This window comes from Coturnix japonica, chromosome 15, assembly GCF_001577835.2.
Source record: "Coturnix japonica isolate 7356 chromosome 15, Coturnix japonica 2.1, whole genome shotgun sequence".
In the NCBI taxonomy this organism is placed as follows: domain Eukaryota; kingdom Metazoa; phylum Chordata; class Aves; order Galliformes; family Phasianidae; genus Coturnix; species Coturnix japonica.
The window spans coordinates 8,225,551-8,243,564 of NC_029530.1; the positions used below are offsets into that span (position 1 = coordinate 8,225,551).

General features: G+C 48.7%; 7 protein-coding genes across 10 annotated transcripts in view; 2 read left to right on the forward strand and 5 right to left on the reverse strand.

Moving 5' to 3' along the window:
* The window catches only part of LOC107321366 (dynein light chain 1, cytoplasmic-like), a 1,481-nt gene extending 802 nt beyond the window's left edge, over positions 1-679 (reverse strand). Inside the window, exon 1 of the mRNA XM_015878189.2 lies at positions 470-679. Within this exon, the coding sequence (XP_015733675.2) occupies positions 470-676 (207 nt within the window). The 5' untranslated portion in view covers positions 677-679. The remainder of the gene's footprint in view (positions 1-469) is intronic.
* A 181-nt stretch (positions 680-860) lies between these two features.
* LOC107321370 (dynein light chain 2, cytoplasmic-like) lies at positions 861-1,756 on the reverse strand. Its single transcript, XM_015878193.2, has 2 exons — positions 1,530-1,756; positions 861-1,135 (listed from the first exon to the last, which is right to left on the reverse strand). Exons 1-2 carry the CDS (start codon positions 1,659-1,661, stop codon positions 998-1,000), a joined length of 270 nt encoding a protein of 89 aa, XP_015733679.1. The 5' UTR covers positions 1,662-1,756; the 3' UTR covers positions 861-997.
* An 82-nt stretch (positions 1,757-1,838) lies between these two features.
* On the reverse strand, positions 1,839-12,552 carry LOC107321367 (dynein light chain 1, cytoplasmic-like). Of its 2 annotated transcripts, XM_015878190.2 has the most exons (4): positions 12,466-12,552; positions 12,223-12,360; positions 11,146-11,291; positions 1,839-2,271 (listed from the first exon to the last, which is right to left on the reverse strand). In XM_015878190.2, exons 2-3 carry the CDS (start codon positions 12,352-12,354, stop codon positions 11,154-11,156), a joined length of 270 nt encoding a protein of 89 aa, XP_015733676.1. In that variant the 5' UTR covers positions 12,355-12,360; positions 12,466-12,552; the 3' UTR covers positions 1,839-2,271; positions 11,146-11,153. The 2 variants fall into 2 exon arrangements, with proteins under 2 accessions (XP_015733676.1, XP_032303695.1); XM_032447804.1 differs by lacking the exon at positions 1,839-2,271 and having other exon boundaries at positions 10,917-11,291.
* On the reverse strand, positions 1,840-12,499 carry LOC107321369 (dynein light chain 1, cytoplasmic). 3 transcript variants are annotated; one of them, XM_032447805.1, is made up of 3 exons: positions 12,466-12,499; positions 3,698-3,835; positions 1,840-2,417 (listed from the first exon to the last, which is right to left on the reverse strand). In XM_032447805.1, the coding sequence occupies exons 2-3, from the start codon at positions 3,827-3,829 to the stop codon at positions 2,280-2,282; spliced, it is 270 nt and encodes an 89-aa protein (XP_032303696.1). In that variant the 5' UTR covers positions 3,830-3,835; positions 12,466-12,499; the 3' UTR covers positions 1,840-2,279. The 3 variants fall into 3 exon arrangements, with proteins under 3 accessions (XP_032303696.1, XP_015733677.1, XP_015733678.1); XM_015878191.2 differs by lacking the exon at positions 12,466-12,499 and adding an exon at positions 4,142-4,286; XM_015878192.2 differs by lacking the exon at positions 12,466-12,499 and adding an exon at positions 4,048-4,110.
* On the forward strand, positions 4,464-10,304 carry COQ5 (coenzyme Q5, methyltransferase). Its single transcript, XM_015878186.2, has 7 exons — positions 4,464-4,843; positions 5,203-5,352; positions 5,693-5,917; positions 7,466-7,572; positions 9,159-9,247; positions 9,453-9,564; positions 9,682-10,304. Exons 1-7 carry the CDS (start codon positions 4,693-4,695, stop codon positions 9,781-9,783), a joined length of 936 nt encoding a protein of 311 aa, XP_015733672.1. The 5' UTR covers positions 4,464-4,692; the 3' UTR covers positions 9,784-10,304.
* A 1,082-nt stretch (positions 12,553-13,634) lies between the features above and the next one.
* GATC (glutamyl-tRNA amidotransferase subunit C) lies at positions 13,635-15,354 on the reverse strand. The gene is made up of 4 exons (XM_015878187.2): positions 15,152-15,354; positions 14,512-14,678; positions 14,333-14,436; positions 13,635-14,037 (listed from the first exon to the last, which is right to left on the reverse strand). Exons 1-4 carry the CDS (start codon positions 15,329-15,331, stop codon positions 13,982-13,984), a joined length of 507 nt encoding a protein of 168 aa, XP_015733673.1. The 5' UTR covers positions 15,332-15,354; the 3' UTR covers positions 13,635-13,981.
* Positions 15,300-17,601, forward strand: TRIAP1 (TP53 regulated inhibitor of apoptosis 1). The gene is made up of 2 exons (XM_015878194.2): positions 15,300-15,476; positions 15,650-17,601. The coding sequence occupies exons 1-2, from the start codon at positions 15,330-15,332 to the stop codon at positions 15,731-15,733; spliced, it is 231 nt and encodes a 76-aa protein (XP_015733680.1). The 5' UTR covers positions 15,300-15,329; the 3' UTR covers positions 15,734-17,601.
* Positions 17,602-18,014: the final 413 nt, after the last annotated feature.

Genomic DNA, 18,014 nt, shown 5'->3' on the forward strand with positions numbered 1-18,014 from the left:
ATAGGGGAGATGCTCCAGGCCCTTCACCATCTTAGTGGCCCTCCGCTGGACTCTTTCCAAGAGATCCCTGTCTTTTTTGTACTGGGGAGCCCAGAACTGGACACAATATTCCAGATGAGGCCTCACCAGGGCAGAGTAGAGGGAGAGGATCACCTCCATCAACCTGCTGGACACGCTCTTTTTAATACACCCCAGGATGCCACTGGTATTTAATACACCCCAGGATGCCATTGGTATTTAATACACCCCAGGATACCACTGGTATTTAATACACCCCAGTATGCCATTGGTATTTAATACACCCCAGTATGCCATTGGCTTTTTGGCTACAAGTGCACACTGCTGCTCATGGTCAACCTGTCGTCCAGCAGGACGCCCAGCTCCCTCTCAGCACAGCTCCTCTCCAGCAGGTAACTCCTGTCCAGCACCACGCAGGGCTCAGCATCCCACAGAGCCCGGTTACATTTACCCTCTTTATATTAGCGGCAACGTTGCACTCGGGGCTGTGCTGCTCCAGGGCCTGCAGCGCGCACTGCACCGCCTGCTTCTGCATCTCGTCCGTCATGTCCGTGTCCTTGATCTCGGCCTTGTTCTCCCCCATGGCTCCCAATGGCTGCACCGCCGCCCTAACGCGCCCTAACGCTTTAAGCGGCCCGCGCGCGCTGCACCCTCCCATTGGCCAACGCCTCCGCCGTTCCGCGCGCTCATTGGTCACGGGGCGCAGAGCGGCACATCCCCACTCGTTACTATAGCGGCAGGACAGCGGGGTCCTAGTGCCCGCACAGCGCACAGCGCCCCCTGCCGGCCAGCACGGAGTAGCACAGGCCCGACCCCCCCCAGCAGCGATTTACTTCATAAACTGACTATAAACACACAGCACTTTAATTAGTGAAGGAGCTGAATTTAGAAAGAAAATAAATACAAAGAACTATTTCTTTTTTATCCGTGTCTCAGCGCCGTGCTGGTACCTGCAGCCCACAGCTCCCAGCAACGTTTGCTACCCGGCCTTGAACAGCAGCACGTTGAGGCCGCGACACACGAAGAAAATGAAGTGTTTGGTCTCGTGGGACACGAAGCTGCCGAACTTCCTCCCCACCACGCAGTGCCACGTGGGGCTGTACTTCTTCTCAAACTCCTGTGGGACACACCAGGGGGCACTCAGTGCTGGCACGGCTCAACCACTGCATGGCTGTACAGCTCCTATCAGGATGCCTCTGTTAACAAGCAGCACTTTGGAAAGGCAATTGAGAAGCACCATGTGCTGTTTGCTTCAGGGGCTGTTTGTTACATCTCACAGCTGCTTAGACTGATGAAAATCAAACCCACTGTGCAGGTGGGAAGGTTACACGTACCAGGTAACATACATGTGTAAGGGCAATAAAAAGGAACACAGGGAAGCAGCCCCAGGCCCGCTCTGCCTTGCCCTCATAGAACTGGCTGTTCCATGAGGCTTGGCTCTATACCCAGCCCAGCTCTATGTGAGCAGATCAAAAAGGACCCGGCAGCTATTTACCCTCTATACTATTTACCCTTTTTATAAGGGCAGCGATTTCCCTTTCAACGGTGTACTTCTCTGTGGCCAACAGAGCACTCTGGATGGCCTGCTGCTGCATCTCCTCCACCATGTCGGTGTCCTTTATCTCCGCCTTCTGCTCGTCCATGGCCACCCGCACCGACAGCAGCCGCCTCCCTCCCCTCGCCCCGCTCCGTTAAACCGCCCCCACGTGCAAACGGCGACGGGAAGAGGCGGGGCCGGATGCGGCGGGAGCGGGGCACACCGGGAGCTGTAGTCCCGTAGGCACCGCCCAGCAGCACCACACTTAATAACGAGGCAGAAGCCGGGTGGATCTCGATGTTTATTTCCCAACTCAAATCTCCAAGAGGCATCAGCAGAAAAAGAAACAGCTCAGGCTCTGCAAAGTACAGCTGTCAGTACATCCAACGGTACCGGAAAGGAAAAGGGAGAGCTTTGGAACAGAACGCCGTCAGCACTCACAGAGCATAGGCAGCAATGGGCTGATACTGCAGATGGCATACAACTCGTAGGCCACACTCCTCCAACAGCTCTAATAGCCAAAATGAAGCCTTTGAGGAAACAAAAATAAATATAAGGAAGACTCTTTTTTTGGTATTTTTCATATCCACAACGTAACACCTTCTGCTATATCATGATCCCTGCCAGTGCCCTTGAAGATCAAGGTCTGCGTCCTCAGGAAGGCTGAAGGCACTGGGCACAGCAGCCCCGCAGCCACATGCGGCGTCACACAGAGTCCGTGCTTCTATCCAGACTTGAAGAGAAGAATTGCAACCTGACCCAAGTAAAAATAGATGAAGTGCTTTGTCTCATGTGTTACGTAGCTGCCAAAGTTTCTGCCAACAATGCAGTGCCAAGTTGGGTTGTATTTCTTGTCAAATTCCTGCAAAACAGACCACTGGACACTAAGAACGCTCCGAAACGGGCATTCCATTGCAGACCACAGCCATTAGAGGAGCAGCAGATGCTCTTGAATGTGTTCTAAACAACATAATCCCACTATTGTTCACCTGCTGCTTAGTCAGACATAAAACACAAGAAAGAAAAGCACAGCACTGCACAGCACCTCCCACCCGAGCAGGCAGCAGGGCCCACAACAGGCTGCAAGGGCCCAGGACGTTGCCTTTGCTCAGCACACACACTCCTCTCCCGCCCATAACTCATCTAAAGCTCCAGCCCCAAGTGAAAGCTCCATGCCAGTTTAGTATCTATGGAGACCAAGCCATTATTTGAACTCCTTTGTTGGGCTCTAACACTGGTGCTGATGGGGCTGTTTGTGGAGAACTCCCTGCCAGAAGCTCTGTACAGCAGTGCTGTCCATTCACCTCCTGTGTATCTGTGTTTTACACCTGGCAATGAATGCTCTAGAAGTTTCTAGCAGTTGCCACTAAAAGTACCTGAATAACATTAGGCTCAACTCCCTTCTCCACTATCACAGATATGGGGAAAAAAATCCCTTCCTGTACAGTGCTTTAATCAGAGGAAAGAATCTCCCTCAGTTGTGCTGCTTTTCAGATCACTCCTCCATTCAAACCCTCATTTTCCCCACTCACCAGAGCCAACTATTCTAAACATTACTGCTAATTTGATACATATATATATCACAGCAAACAGATTTAAAAGACAAGCAGAATTTATTTGCTTTGGTTTTGAGGCGGCTTTGTTTCTTGGTTTGGTTACTACATAAGGCACAATGACAGCAAGAAGAGGATGTTGCCCTGCAGTTTCTGTTTCAGCTGTAGAGAACTGAACAGATCCTGAAGATTAAGTTAAATGAAGCTGTAACTGAGAACTCTGTCAAACAAGCCTTCTCTCAGAGGGAAGCTGTAGGGGCACTCAATGGAGCCACTGTATTTTGGCCCAGATGAGTCCCAGGGACGGCTCAGCTGCCACTTTTTTGTTTAAGTGGACAGAAGACGATTGAGGTAAACGCTTAAATGAGAAATATTACAGGAGAACAGTGAAAAGAGCACAGAAATCCACGCAAAGGGCGTGGAAAGCACCGTAAGGAATCACAGCCTGCACATGAAGCCCGGCCCGGCGAGCTGCTCCCTCTGCATGAGCTGCATCAACTCGTTTCTCGAGCCCGCCCCGCCCGGCCGCATTCCCCCGCTGCTGTTACACACTCAGCGCTGCCCGGAGCGCAGCCCCGCAGCCCTTTACCTTCTTGATGTGCGCCGCAATGTCCTTCTCGATGTTGTACTTCTCCAGTGCCTGCGTAGCGCACTCCACAGCGTCCTGCTGCATCTCCTCCGACATGTCCGCGTTCTTGATCACGGCCTTTCTGTCACTCATGGTTGCCTGCAGCGGGCACGGAGCACGGCGCTGCGCTCACACCCGGCCGCTCCCTCGTGCTCCCGCAGCCCGGCCCGGTGCCCCACGTCGGTGCCGTGCAGTGCTCTGCGGGCTGCTCCCACTCATCGGCTCCGCTCCCCAGCCCCGCATCCACCGCCCCCCAGCGCTGAGTGGCCGCCTGCGTGCGGCGCCGTTATGGCCCGGCCGCAGCAACTCACCACACGCAGCTCCCGAATCGCCCGGCCGGACCCAGCCCCGATCACGAGCTGACCCAGCCCCCGCCCTCCCACCCGACCCCCCCCCGCCCCTCACCGTTCCGCGAGCGCGGCTCAGGAGCAGCCGTCAGGCAGCGGCACGCAGCGGGCCGGGACACGAAGTCGAACGCGCACCACAATCAGCCGCTCGCGCCGCCGCCGCGCCGGTTTAACCGACCCGCGCGCGTCGCACCCGCCTCCCGGTGCCGCCGGTCCCGCCCTCTCCGCACTGCCCATCGGCCATTGGTCAGCGCTGCGGCCATTCCGCGTTCTCATTAGCTATAAGCCGGGAGTCTGGCAGCATTTTACTCCTGCGTTTTCTTTCGGACCGGCGTGCTCCGCGGCTGTTGCCATAGCGACGTGTGTGTGTGTGTGCTGTCCGCCGAGGCGGGGCCTGGTGTGGGGCCTGGTGGGGCGATGTCCCGCTTACCGGGCTGTGATTGTGGCTGTGTTTGTGGCTGTGATTGTGGCTGTGCCGCCTTTGTTTGGCCTTCCCCGTTTGTTTTTCCTCACGGCTGAACCGCCCGAATGTGGTTCTGTGAACGGTGCGCTGCGGCCTAAGGATCGGTGCTGCGGCCGGGGCTGCCGGCCTCCTTCAACGCCTCCAAGATGGCGGCGGGGCTGTTCCCGTGCCGCTCGCTGCTGTCCCGCCGTATCGGGGCTGTGCGGGCGCTGCTCGGGGCCGCGCGGGGCCGGACCGAGGGGCCGCAGACGCACTTCGGCTTCCAGAACGTGTCCGAGGAGGAGCGGAGGGAGAAAAGTGAGTGTGCCGGGACGGGCTGCGGTTTGGGGGGGGCTCGGGGCTGGGACGGGGGAGGCCCGGTGTGCAGCGGAGTTATCATAGTATCATAGGATCATAGTTATCCCCGCTCGTTTCGTCTTTGCTCGTTTCATCCCCGCGGAGCCGCAGAAAGGTTACGGGCACGGCCGCCGTTCCTCCAAAGAGCCCTTTGTCGCTCAGCAAGGTCAATGGGATCCTCGCGTTATTCCGGTCTATGGGTTTTGCAGGTGAACTTTCCCAGTTCCGCACGGTGACAAACCTCCCTGAGACGAGTCTCCGCTCTGCTTTCCACAGGGTTAAATCAATCCCATCTGACCCTCTCAACCCTCTCTTTGCAGTTTACCAGGTCTTTGAAAACGTGGCCGAAAAATACGATGTAATGAATGACTCCATGTCGCTGGGGATCCATCGGGTGTGGAAGGACGTCCTCATGCACAAAATGAATCCTTCCCCAGGAACGCTCCTTGTGGATGTTGCTGGTGGAACAGGTAACCCCTCCCATAGTCCTGCATCACCACATCGTGCTATTTCCAAACCTTTCTTTTTTCTTTCTGAGTTTTCTTGGACTGAAGTTTGATTTATGTTTTGAACTACCTCCCTCCAAGGCTCTGAAGTTACCAGAAACCGTTTCCTTTTGCAGGAAGTTGTGAAATGTTTGCTTTTAGTATGTTCCCTTTACCTATATACATACTTACAGACTTTTATTTACGTACATACTACATATGGAATGTGTACGAGCTGAGTTTGATGTTCAAAGCCTTATGTTTCACTATTTCCAAGTTAAGAAAACATTCTAAAACACGTATCCTTCTTCTAAACCAATTGCAGGTGACATCGCCTTTCGATTCCTTAATTATGTTCGTGCTGTACGAGAACGTCAGCTCCAGCAGAAGCTGAGGCAGCACCAGAATTTGTCATGGCAGGAAATTTCAAAGAGTTACCAGGAAGAGAAAAGTAATCCATTGGGGGATTCCCAGGTTGTGGTCTGTGATATTAACAGAGAAATGTTAAAAGCTGGGAAGCAGAGAGCGCAGCATCTTGGCTACTCTGAAGGTAAATCATGCGTTGTAATGTGATTGATAGAACTGGATGAGTGATAGCCTTCAGGTAATCACCACTTTGGGATTGAAATTATATAGCCATGGTTTGATACCAAAGCTATGCTTGAAAATTAGAAATTTAAAAAATTAATAACAAATTCTCAAAATGGGTATTTAGTTTTCCCACTTTCTTTCTCTGCACAATGCAGCTTTAGAAACTCAATTGTCTTCCTGCTGCCTGGGTTGTCCTCCTGTGCTGTAATTCTGATTTCCTGTCTTCACTCCCTCATTCAGCACGTACCCATTGGCTGTATCCTGCCTTCTTCATGCAATTCCCCCATCTACTAGGGAACTCATTTCTGAGCTTATTTGCTCATTGTCCATGGACTGACGTTTGATTAATTTCAAGGAGTGTAGTTTTTCTTTCACCATTTTCCCATGTACATGTTTCTGTGTTCATATTTGCCAACAATGGTGGCTGTGCATGCTGAAAAGAAACATGAATGTTCCCCAATGGCAGATAGCAGCAGGAGTGGTAGCATGCCCTGCATACACCCAGTTCTTGTTTGATGCCAGCAGTCCCCATCATCTATCCCCTTACAAACTTCTGCCCTGTGGTTTTGCTGCAGTGTATTCTGAGGGAGGTTTTGCTATTGCTTAAAACCTTTTCTTGGTGATAGCTTTTTGTCTTTTCAAACTGCTCAGGTTTAAATAAGACTATTATTTGCTTAATAATGTTGCATGCTCCCTTTGCTTACAATATTTTCTACAACTATTAACATATCAACCTGGTAAGAATGAAATTTGAATGTTTCCTGCCATCAACTGAGGTTTGCTGTTGTCTTGTTCTCTGTGCCTCTTTCTAGCATTGTGCCCTTTGAAACTGCTGCTCTCCAGTGCAGAAAGCACATGTGGGTTGTTTTTTGTTTTGCTTTTTTGTTGTTGTTTTGCATCAGAGTCACCAAAAAGTGCCCTTAAAAACTATGAATTCTAAATTAAGCAGCCTTATTTTTGCTATAAATAACCCGAACATCTAATGGTGCACAGATGGTCCTTGGGGTTTGGGAAATAACACATCTGCAGTAGGGTCACATGTTGAGTGCTGATGGAGGAGTGTGGGGTTTTTTTATGTTCCTCAATCAATGGAAACTTTCTAGCAATGATTAAGTGTTTCATCTATTGCCATATGGCAATATGGTTAATTGTTGTTTGTAGTTGCTCTTTGAGTGCAGTCTCCTTCTGGAACTTTGCTACATTTGTAAGCCAGTTTGTTTCACTTTCCACTTCAATGCAAAATCGGGGTGAAATCTTTCTGGTAGACCAAAACCCTGTGAATGCAACATATTCACACAGACACAGAGGAATGCTTTGGCTGATATGCTGCAATGCAAGGCATTGAGAGATTTGTGAGTGAAGGCAAAGATGATGTTTTTTCCCTCCAACAGAAAGGCAAAATGGAAGCACTGCTTTTCAGTAGCAATTGTCATTTCCTTCTGGAGTAGGGAAGTTCTATTATTTTTGGAGGAATCTGAAGAGCAGAAGTTCTTTGCTTTTATTGTAGGTTTGTCCTGGGTGCTTGGGAATGCTGAAGAGTTGCCCTTCGATGATGACAAGTTTGATGTTTACACAATTGCCTTTGGAATAAGAAATGTTACTCGTATTGATTTGGTAAGTTGTTACAGCATTTACTGGTACAAAGTCCTTTCAGTCCATTTGATGTTGTTTTGGCTCTAGCAGAGGAAGCCAAAGAGGATCACTTTTGGGTAAGGAAACGTCTTTGTCTACTCCCAAGACACTTAATGTGACACGTAGTGTGTTTGAACAAGGAATGCAATAAAATGCCCCACCTTTGTTACAAGAAGTTAGATTTATACTATTTGCAGCCAATCTTTCCAGCTTGGCAAGCTATGCAATCTCTTCCTAAGGCAAAAAGGGCTGAATGCTACATTCCCCACCTTTGCAGTATTATAGGTTAGGAAGTCTTCATGTCCCAAAACTTCCTGAAGCACCTGATCTGTATCACGCCTCTAGTGCAGGAAGTATCTGACCTACTGTTGTTTCCCTGCTTGAGCCAGCAGAGCTCCCAGAGAAGAAAGTGAAGCAGGACGTTGACCTAAGCTGCTCAGCCCACTTCTGTTTCGTGTCATTACAGTTTTACATAAAACATAAGTACTAATTAAAACTAGTGAGAGTGGTACTCTGCATTCTAAGTTGTATCAGTCCTTTGGGAATGACTAGTTGTCATGTGGATAAAGATAGGTTAGAGAACCTGTCTAGCTAGATCAGTTGCCTGTGTTTTGGAGGAGCATGTTACAAACCTTGGCAAAGTTCCTTCCAAGGAAGGTACAGTGTTTAGATCCAAACCGCCTTGAAAAAATGTGCCTTTGAACTGAGTTTAATGCAGGTAACCTTTCACAGTGCTTCATCTGCTTCATCTGCTTCCCTTGGGAAGCACAAGCTCATTAGCTTATACCTCTTTGAGAAACCAGATACAGCAATCTGGTAGCATGACTCCTTGGAGACCTGATACAGAACACACTCAAGCATCTGATTCTGTTTCAGAGTTCCTGTCATATATGTGTACTGTTCATATTTTAATGTCATTTCCTCAGGAAAGCAACAATTGAAGCCAAATAGATGTAAAGCCTGCAGAGGCTGTTAGACACAACTTTATGTTCTCATGTGGAAAAAACATGGAGTTATCAGTATAATGCTTCTTGGTGGTTCCTTTGGTTATCTTGTTTTGAATACAGGATGTTATTTTCTAAGTAGCTAAATATTCTCCTCTTTCCCCCCTTTCTGTTCTCACACATCACTTCTCCAGAATCTAGAATCATTTCTTCTTTGATTTGCTGGTATGTCTTGCAGTTGAATAAAGTCTTTTGATTAAAAATATTTCTGTTACTCTTCTTGTTTTCAATTTCTTGTAGTTGAGTCACCTCCTTTCCAGATTTGGTCTGTAATTACAAGAGCTCTGTTGGCAAATGTTGATCAACTAAGTGCAGGAAAAAAAAGAGAAGAAAAATTGCTTCCCTAATATTATGGTTTAATCTTAAAGCCTGGTATAAATCTATTTATGCAACAGTCTAGTGTTCTGGGTTTTGATGGTGTCGGGATGCTTCTCTACAAGTAAAAATTGAAGACTGCCAGTCAAGATTGTCTCTACTGCCCTCAGTTCATCACTGAATTGCTGTTACATGCATGGTAATAGACAGGTGCTGTCCTACAAACTCACTGTGTCTGCTTTTGCTCAGGCACTTCAGGAGGCCTATCGAGTTCTGAAGCCAGGAGGGCGATTTCTCTGCCTTGAATTTAGTCATGTCAGCAACCCTATCCTTTCCAGGTAGGAATGTGGTGACACCTTATGCTGAGTCATAAGACTCTTATGTGTGCTCACAGTAAGAGGTAGAGACACTTTGGACCTTTTCATTGTGCATTTAAATCAAATCCAGACTGCAAAGGAAAGTGGTTAAGATAACAACTTTTGTTGGAGAGGACTGGTTTTAAATTTGTTTGTGCTGATGTGTGTTTGCTGTCTGTCTTTGCAGGCTCTATGATCTGTACAGTTTCCAGGTTGTCCCTGTTCTGGGTGAGGTTATTGCTGGTGACTGGAAGTCTTACCAGTATCTTGTGGAGAGCATCCGGCGCTTCCCCCCCCAGGTAAGGCAGCATTTCTCTGCATGCTCCAAAGTGCAAAATGATTTCCCAAATAATCGTGGAAGCAGCTGGCTTTATAGGCATTCAGATGGTTATAACTACAGAACTGTTACTTTTCAGGAGGAGCTGAAGGCGATGATAGAAGATGTGGGGTTTCTAAAAGTGGATTATGAGAACTTAAACTCTGGCATTGTCGCCATTCACTCAGGTTTCAAACTGTGAGTCTCCTGTGTAGTGAAACACAGCAAGTATGATTTTTTTGAGGGATCTGAAAGCTCTGGAATTGTAACTATCAAGATAAAAGATTAAAGTCTTAAGAACGCATGCAGCAGATCTTTGCTCAGCAGTCAGATCCAAAGGACATCACTTACTGTTTTCTCCTCAAGAGACTTGAGGGTGAAGTGAATTCTGTGGCCATTTTCTTATCCTTGAATTTCCCTTCCGAGTTCATAAAGGACAAGGACAAAATTGAGCAGTGCTAATGAATGGGCCGGCTTCATCACAGCTGCTGTGGATACAAACAGACTGTTTAGTCTACAAATAAGATTCCTCCTTTCTCTTGCTGAGGTTCAAGGAGGCTATTGTAGCAGTGAGAAGTTACTTGGATTTATTAAATCTGTATTGAAATCTGGTTGCCCTTCAGTCATATGGACTTTAATGGACTTTTCTGTGTTCTTCTGACTTTTTTCAAACAGACGAAAAGCTTGTGAAATAAAAGCTCTCAATCAGCTACTTTCACTTAACTTGGTAATTTTGTCTTTCTAAAAGAGGAGCTTTTTCAGACAGAGAATAACTGCGTAACTGTTCTGAAATCAGACTTGGTATGCTCACCTACAGACAAAATCTTTTCCTCTGCCAGTTCTAGATGTATGATCTGTACATAAAAGTACCACACCTTTCTTTCTGTTCCTTAAACCAAACTGTTGACGATGTGGTGCTTCTGTTGTAGCTGTAGGGATAAAAAACAAAACTCCAGAGAACATACGAAGTTAAAACCTGAAGTGACAGCTGTGTATTGTGAGTGTGTGAAAAGCCCTCTGTTCTGGAGAGTGGGACCAGAAAAGGCTGTAGCTCTTAGCTCAGCAGTTCATGTGAGATCAGAAAGGCAGCTCAACAATTTGCATGGGAGGTTATGCGTGCTGAAAAGGACTCAAAACACAGTCTGTTTTTTCACCTTCTCTCAGAAGAAATCTTTCCTCCTACTTGTACTGATGGATGATCTATTCATAGATGAACTCAGCATTCGCATGCTGTGTATTTAGGAGAAAAACTGGTGTGTGAATGTTCCTTTAGAGGGGAATAGAGTTTAATGCAAGTACTAAGGCAGCAGAAGGTTAGATAGAAGTCTTCCAGGATAAACCATTCCATTAGTTTTATTAGCAAATAAGCTTTGTTTTGAAAGAAAATAAATACGAGGAAGACACCTTTATAGCCACAAGGAAAATAAGAGCTACTACAGAGAAATCCCTGATCCTTAACAATACAGCACGAGACCTGAAGATGAAGGTCTGTGTCCTCAGCAAGGCTGAGGGTATCAGGCTGCTTGGCTTCGCTGTGCAGTCCTGCAGCCGGAGCAGCGCCAGTCCGTGCTTCTAACCAGACTTAAAGAGAAGAATAGCGACTTGGCCGAGGTAGAAGTAGATGAAGTGTTTGGTCTCATGAGTCACGTAGCTGCCAAAGTTCCTTCCCACGATGCAGTGCCAAGTAGGGTTGTATTTCTTGTCAAATTCCTGCAGAAGAGACAACTACAAATTTAGTGTTCCTTATGAGAACTGTACCAGCACTGCTGTTTTGGCACCGATGTGCCACTTCTTGGCAAGTACCACGTTCAGAAGACAGCAATTAAGGAGCAGCATATGCTCATAAGTGCAGGGATCATCTGGTGTCTTATAACTGTCTGCTGCTTACTGGAAAAAAGCTCTGCAGGAATAAGATAGAAATGTGTGTGCTCAGTGGTTTGTCTGAGCCAGATTCCAATCAAGCAGTGAAGTCTATGCGAATTAAGCCATTGTGTTAACTTCATGAGCTGTTCTTACCAACAGAGATGCTGAAAGGGCTCTGTGGGATATTCTTTGCCCACATCTTTCCACCAATCTCCGGAGAACATTCTCTGTACCCATCATACCAGGAGTCTGCTATGAGATTATTTGAAACTCATCAGTGCAAACCTACCATGAGCAGAACCCTCCAGCTGGTGGCTGTGTGCTGTGTGTGCTGCAGTGCCTGCCCTACAGCAGCGAGAGCAGCACTTTGTGTTCTGCTCAGCGCAGTCAGGCTGCACGGAGGAGGCAGAAATGTGACAGAGTGTAAGGAACAAACCATCTGTTGTGCAGCAGTGTGAACATGTCCTGCACGCGGTGCAAAGGGAACCCAAAGGATGGCAAGGTCTCAAAGCAGCACTGCTCAAATGGGTTCGTTTGGATGGGGAGACAAGGGAAGTCAAAGCTTAAAACACTGCGAAAGAAAAGCAGAAGGAGCACAGAAATCCACCCAGAGGTGTGGAAAGCACCGTAAGGAATCACAGCCTGCACATGAAGCCCGGCCCGGCGAGCTGCTCCCTCTGCATGAGCTGCATCAACTCGTTTCTCGAGCCCCCCCCGCATTCCCCCGCTGCTGTTACACACTCAGCGCTGCCCGGAGCGCAGCCCCGCAGCCCTTTACCTTCTTGATGTGCGCCGCAATGTCCTTCTCGATGTTGTACTTCTCCAGTGCCTGCGTAGCGCACTCCACCGAGTCCTGCTGCATCTCCTCCGACATGTCCGCGTTCTTGATCACGGCCTTTCTCTCACTCATGGTTGCCTGCAGCGGGCACGGAGCCCCGAGCAGGGGGTGAGCCCACCAGCCGCACGTGGCCGTTCTCCCCCCGCCCCGCTCCCCGCGCTGTGGGTTCCCGGCCGTTCTTACCGGCGCTGTTCGCTCCGCTCGCTGCACGCCGCGCTCCGCACACGCCTCCGCTCCCGCAGTCCCGCCCTAAGCCCCGCCTCCTCCGCGCCTCCCGTCCGCTATTGGCCGCAGCCCCGCCCTGCCGAGCGCTGATTGGTCAGCCGGCGGAGCTCCGCTTGGGTTTTACTCCGGCGTTTTCTTTCCGCCCGGCATGCCGCGTGTCCGCGTCCGCTCCCATAGCGACCGAGCAGGTCTGCTCTAAACTCTCCTTTAATGAGCAGAACCCAGCAGGGCCCAGTCTGAGTGCAGGCTGCCTTAACAGACGTTGCCACCTCTGCCCCTTTCCGATGGAGGCTGCACAGCCAGCACTTTTCAGCTGCATTACTGTTATTTTCTCTATTATTATTCATTGATGTCTTTCCTGGGGCTCCCAGTTACTGCTGTTATCAGATAATAATTATTAGCAATACAACACTCTCAATTTTTGTGTTTCTGTATCAGTGAAGGAATCTCTGCCTCGAGATGGTGTTTGGAAACCTGGCATCTATCTGTCCAGTGTATCTGTCCAGTGTTCTGTTACAGAGCTGCACAGCTGGAAAGAGAACACATGCAGGTGTGGGCCAAGCCAGCTCCAGGGGAACCCAGTGCATCTACTGCAGCTCAGAACGTGGCTTCCTTCCTTTCTGTTTAACCAAACAGACCTTTTGCTTTTGGCTGCAACAAACCACTGAGAAGAACAGTTGTTTGACAGAGATGTGTTATGTTTGCCTCACTTACCTGTTGTTTTCAATTGTTTTGTAGCAGAACAACGTAAGGATATGAGCCAGGGGTGCCTCCTCCCCCTGGGTGCAGCTCAGCCATCCCACAGGGCAGCACCAACTCATTACACAGGCTGGGGGGAGCAGAGACACCAACACGCTGCCCCATAGGCAGCTCATCCACCCTATGCAAGGGCTCCTAATGTGCAAGCTGTGGGGATCTGAGTCAGGGCTGTAATTCCCTCATTAGCGAGGACATTGTTACAAACCCCTTCATTAAGGAAATATGTGTTTTTAACATGTAAGACAGTTGAGGCTGCAGGGAACAAGCATCAGGCGGTCTGTCCTCTCACCAGGCTGTGCTTAAGGGAGGGTTTGCAGGGTCTGATTCTTGACACACCTGACACAAGCTCTAATATTCAAGCTTTGCAGTGAATTTGATATTGGCATAGAGATTTGGTTTATTAATCACGTCTTGTTTGTAGGGATGCAGAATATAGACTCCATAGGAAAAATAATTACAATTATGGCTGTTTAGCATCTCTGCCAAGGAACGCTTACACAAAGCTGGTGTTGTTCATTACACAGAAACACAGAGAAGCAAAGTGGGAGTGACTTTTTTTCCCTACAAACAGATACAGAACACGCACTGTGTAAAGTAGGTGACACTCAGTTCTGATCTAAGGAGGAGTTTCTGCCCTCCTGGGGTATTTCAGCTGTCCCCACACAAAGCGCAGTAATCCCAAATGAAATATAGAAACAGCGTTTGGGTTCTGTCTCTATGAGCCCTTCAGGAAAGTATCTCGTTCTTCCATCTCTGGTAAAGGGATGTTACCTGGAAGAAAAGAGAATTGTGAGAGACCAGTGAGCAGTGCAGCTTAACGTACAGTGCTACTGCAGTCTGATTTGTGAGCATGTAAGGGAAGTCAGGAAGTTCTGTTTGCCTTCCTGTAAGCAGTGCTGGGCAGGAGCTGTAAGGTAACATTAACCCCTCTACTGCTTTAGGCTCAATAGCTTGCAGCCTGCTCCAGGTTTGGTTTGTTAGTACAGATGATTAGAGTCATCCCTTACTTTGGAAGGTGTTGGGTTAACTCGAGCACGATGCAAAAGTTCTATAGAAGCTATGGTACCTGGTGGGGCTACGAAGTATTCCTCGACTTTCTCCGTGGCGTTTTTCAGCAGCTGTGCCGTGCAGTTCCCCTCGGTAACGTCATCTTCCCGCAGATAAAGACACCTGAGGACAGCGGCCGGAGGTCTGCATGGAGCACATTGGGGCTGGATGTGCACGGGGCACCAACACGGCCCTTACCTGTCCTCCAGCACCGAGTCCATGGGCTGGACACCCTCCGTATCCACCTCCCGCAGCCGCTCCGCGAATCGCACCGCGTCCCGCAGCCGCTCCACGCCGTCGGCATCGCGGAAATCCACCAGGGCCAGGCGCTCCAGGTGGTCGAGAACCTCCATCGTGACGCCGTCCTGCAAGAGAGCACAGATGGGGCTCCTCAAACCGTTACCTCCACTAATGGTATGGTATGGTATGGTATGGTATGGTATGGTATGGTATGGTATGGTAATGGTATGGTTATGGTATGGTATGGTATGGTATGGTATGGTATGGTATGGTATGGTATGGTTAGGGTAGGGTATGGTTAGGTTATGCTATGGTATGGTTATGCTATGGTATGGTTATGCTATGGTATGGTTATGGTATGGTATGGTTATGATATGGTTATGGTATGGTATGGTATGGTATGGTATGGTATGGTATGGTATGGTATGGTATGGTATGGTATGGTATGGTATGGTATGGCATGGGTATGGGTATAGGTATGGGTATGGGTATAGGTATGGGTATGGTATGGTATGGTATGGCATGGTATGGTGATGGTTATAGGTATGGGTATGGCATGGCATGGTACGTTACGGCCCGGCCCCGTGCTCTGTCTGACCTGCGGTGTCGGCGCGGCGCTGGCTGTGCACACGCTGATCCTGAGTGCTCTCACCGTCCCGCCCCGCAGTCCCCGCCATAACCCCGGCACCCACATCTCGCGCCGCCGGAAGCGGTTTGTGGCGTCATCGCTACGCGCCGGAATCGCGTCGTAGCGGTGTCGGAGGGGCCGTGCCGCCATGAATAGCGTGGGGGAGGCGTGTACCGAGCTGAAGCGCGAGTACGACCAGTGCTTCAACCGCTGGTTCGCAGAGAAGTTCCTCAAGGGCGAGAACGACGGGGACCCGTGCGGGCAGCTCTTCAAGCGCTACCAGCTGTGCGTGCAGGTGCGGGCCCTGCCGAGCCGCCGCCTTCACAGCCCAGCATCGTGCCGTTGCAGCCCGTGCGGGGCGGTGCTGACGCTGCTGTTTGTAGATGACGTTGTGAACAGAAGCTTTTGTTTCTCGGTGCCGTTTGAAACGTGCTTCCAACGTAACCGTTTTGTTGTTGTTCTTCCCAGAAAGCCATCAAGGAGAAGGACATCCCCATCGAAGGGCTGGAGTTCATGGGCCCGAGCAAAGGGAAAGCTGAAAACTCCTCCTGACTTCAGCTGAATGCGGGGAGTCAGTGATACGAGCCCACGGGCTGGGAACGGCGGCCACCCAGCAGCCAGGATGGATGCACCGGGACAGCGCTTTGCTGAGCTGCTTCCTCCATGTAGCACTGTAGGAAGTGGGGTTTCCTCTGTGCCTGTAGAAACAAACTGCCGCGAGCCAAAAGACTTCACGGTGTGCTGCCTGCTGCCTCCTTCCCAATGAATCGTGGTGGTGGTTCGGCTTATAACAGTGCAAAAAGATGATTTAACTTCTGTCGAATGTACTTTATAATGGGAGATGTTGAACCTGTAGTTAATCTCTGACCCGTTTATCTTGCTTATTTATGATGTTAGGAAGCGTCTAACAAGAAGGTTGGTTTACTCTGTCTTATCTCTGTGGTGCTGAATTTGGGTGGAAGGAGGCTGGTTTATATGATCCCAAACACCAAGGGCCTAAAGCACAGGTTTTGCCAGTAACAGAGATGGTGTAAAAGCACTTTTGCTGGATTTGCAATAGCTTAAATGAAATAAATGTAAGAAGTTATATTTTGTTCAGGTGGATGACTGTTTGGTAACGTCTGATTATGACCTCCAGGAGGGACAGAGGCAGCCTGCAACAGAACTGAAGAAACAGTGAAAGCAGAGGCCACTTTCTTTGGCCTTTTCCGAGGTACTGAAGTGATCCTGAATCTGAGTTCTTGCTCCTGTAATGTAATGTGTCACTGCAGTAGAACTGCGCAGGCCTGGCTGTCTTTGCACACACGACCACACAGCACCAGGTTGGCCACAACTCCTGTTACATCTTTGATTGAGATAATCAAAGTGTTGAGTGACAGTGATGCTGAACTGAAGCTTCACAGCTGAGAAGTTCAACGCCCCGGCAGCTTGTCCCGCCTCTTGGGGGACCTCACCTGCTTATGAAACTGCTCATGGACTATGTGTGAGCTTTACACCTAGTAAAGCAAACTGAAGTTATTTGTTGGTCTTAGTGAGTTGGCTTGTAAACTGCACAAACTCCAAGTAAGTTATTAAGTAAGTTATTTAGTAGTGGTTTTGAACGAGTGAGATGGTTGTCTAACTTGCCAGGTGCCCCATCTGAGAGTGTTTGTGTTACACTTCTGTGCAGCATGACTGAACAGCACTTTGTTTTTTCCTTAAACGAGTATCTGAAATTCTCTTCCTTTGAATGTAGAAAAGTAAAGGAGGCTGCTCAGCAAAAAGAATAGGCTGGTGTGTATTTTCCCATCTAGTTATGAAGGAGTTGTTAGGAATTACCCTTCTCCTCTCCAAATGTTTTCTACCTGGTCCACCCTGATATTTCAGCAGTAAGGCTTCCTTCGCTCCTGCAGATCTTGCAACAGATAGAGAGAAAAGGTGCTTGGAGAAGCGTGAGCTCAGTTGTCCTCAGCAATGACAGTAGCTCAAACACGGTCACACAGCCTGCATTAACCACGCTCCTGTGTGCACAAGGCAGCTGGCAAAATAGTCTGTGCAGAGATTAAGTGTAGCACTTCCAAAGTGAGCTGTTAATGCTTACTGCTGGGTCACTCGGTATAAATGGAACTAACTTTCAGCTGCTAAGTTGGGACACTTCTTTCTCAGCACCAGGAAGAACACTTTGTGGTCTGTCGAGTATGCAGCTTTATTTTCGACTAGCACATAAAACTGCTTTGCTTTTCTATGATCTTCATATAAGAACTAGTGTATTTTGACAGTTAAAGTAACTGTGCCTCTTAGTGCCTTGTTCTATGCATTATCATAAGCTTAAGTTATTTTATTATAGCGCTCTTCTGAGCTACGAGGAAGACATAAATAGCACTGAAGGCTAAAGAAGATTGTCCCGTAGTGCTTCTGAAATAAAATTGTGTTTCTGCAGACTCCAGAGGTTTACAATTGGTTAACTATGCAAAATCAGTACAGCCTTCTAGGATCTGCTGAGTGACACCGTGTGTATTGCGCAGACACGCAGCAGAGCAAAAACTGCTTTTGTTTGCAATGTGTGCCCTGAGATTTTGTCCAATTGGACTGCAGCTTTCCCAGCAGTGTCGTACGTGTGCTGATATACCAGAAATGTGAGAGCTGAGGATTAACGCTGGGAAGGCTGAAAGTGCTTAAGTTCAATGTCTTTGCTGGAATTCCCTCTCCCAGAAAGGGCTGGGTAAGACAGAATTGCCTTCGTGACTCCTAAACATTGCAATAGTGGATTATGCAGGATGTGTTTCCCTGTATACTGAATTTTAATTTATAATATTAGACTGATGGCAGCTCACCTGCACGCAGGATAACAACA

Coding starts and splice junctions, on each gene's coding strand:
- TRIAP1 (XM_015878194.2), top strand. CDS start 15,330: ATGAATAGCGTGGGGGAGGCGTGTACCGAGCTGAAGCGCGAGTACGAC. Junction 15,477..15,649: donor GCTACCAGCTGTGCGTGCAG/GTGCGGGCCCTG, acceptor TGTTCTTCCCAG/AAAGCCATCAAGGAGAAGGA.
- LOC107321369 (XM_032447805.1), bottom strand. CDS start 3,829: ATGAGTGACAGAAAGGCCGTGATCAAGAACGCGGACATGTCGGAGGAG. Junction 2,418..3,697: donor TTGCGGCGCACATCAAGAAG/GTAAAGGGCTGC, acceptor TCTGTTTTGCAG/GAATTTGACAAGAAATACAA.
- LOC107321367 (XM_015878190.2), bottom strand. CDS start 12,354: ATGAGTGAGAGAAAGGCCGTGATCAAGAACGCGGACATGTCGGAGGAG. Junction 11,292..12,222: donor TTGCGGCGCACATCAAGAAG/GTAAAGGGCTGC, acceptor TCTCTTCTGCAG/GAATTTGACAAGAAATACAA.
- GATC (XM_015878187.2), bottom strand. CDS start 15,331: ATGGCGGCACGGCCCCTCCGACACCGCTACGACGCGATTCCGGCGCGT. Junction 14,679..15,151: donor GCGCCGCGCCGACACCGCAG/GTCAGACAGAGC, acceptor GCTCTCTTGCAG/GACGGCGTCACGATGGAGGT. Junction 14,437..14,511: donor GACTCGGTGCTGGAGGACAG/GTAAGGGCCGTG, acceptor CGCTGTCCTCAG/GTGTCTTTATCTGCGGGAAG.
- COQ5 (XM_015878186.2), top strand. CDS start 4,693: ATGGCGGCGGGGCTGTTCCCGTGCCGCTCGCTGCTGTCCCGCCGTATC. Junction 4,844..5,202: donor GGAGGAGCGGAGGGAGAAAA/GTGAGTGTGCCG, acceptor CTCTCTTTGCAG/TTTACCAGGTCTTTGAAAAC. Junction 7,573..9,158: donor ATGTTACTCGTATTGATTTG/GTAAGTTGTTAC, acceptor GCTTTTGCTCAG/GCACTTCAGGAGGCCTATCG.
- LOC107321370 (XM_015878193.2), bottom strand. CDS start 1,661: ATGGACGAGCAGAAGGCGGAGATAAAGGACACCGACATGGTGGAGGAG. Junction 1,136..1,529: donor TCGCTGCCCTTATAAAAAGG/GTAAATAGTATA, acceptor TGTGTCCCACAG/GAGTTTGAGAAGAAGTACAG.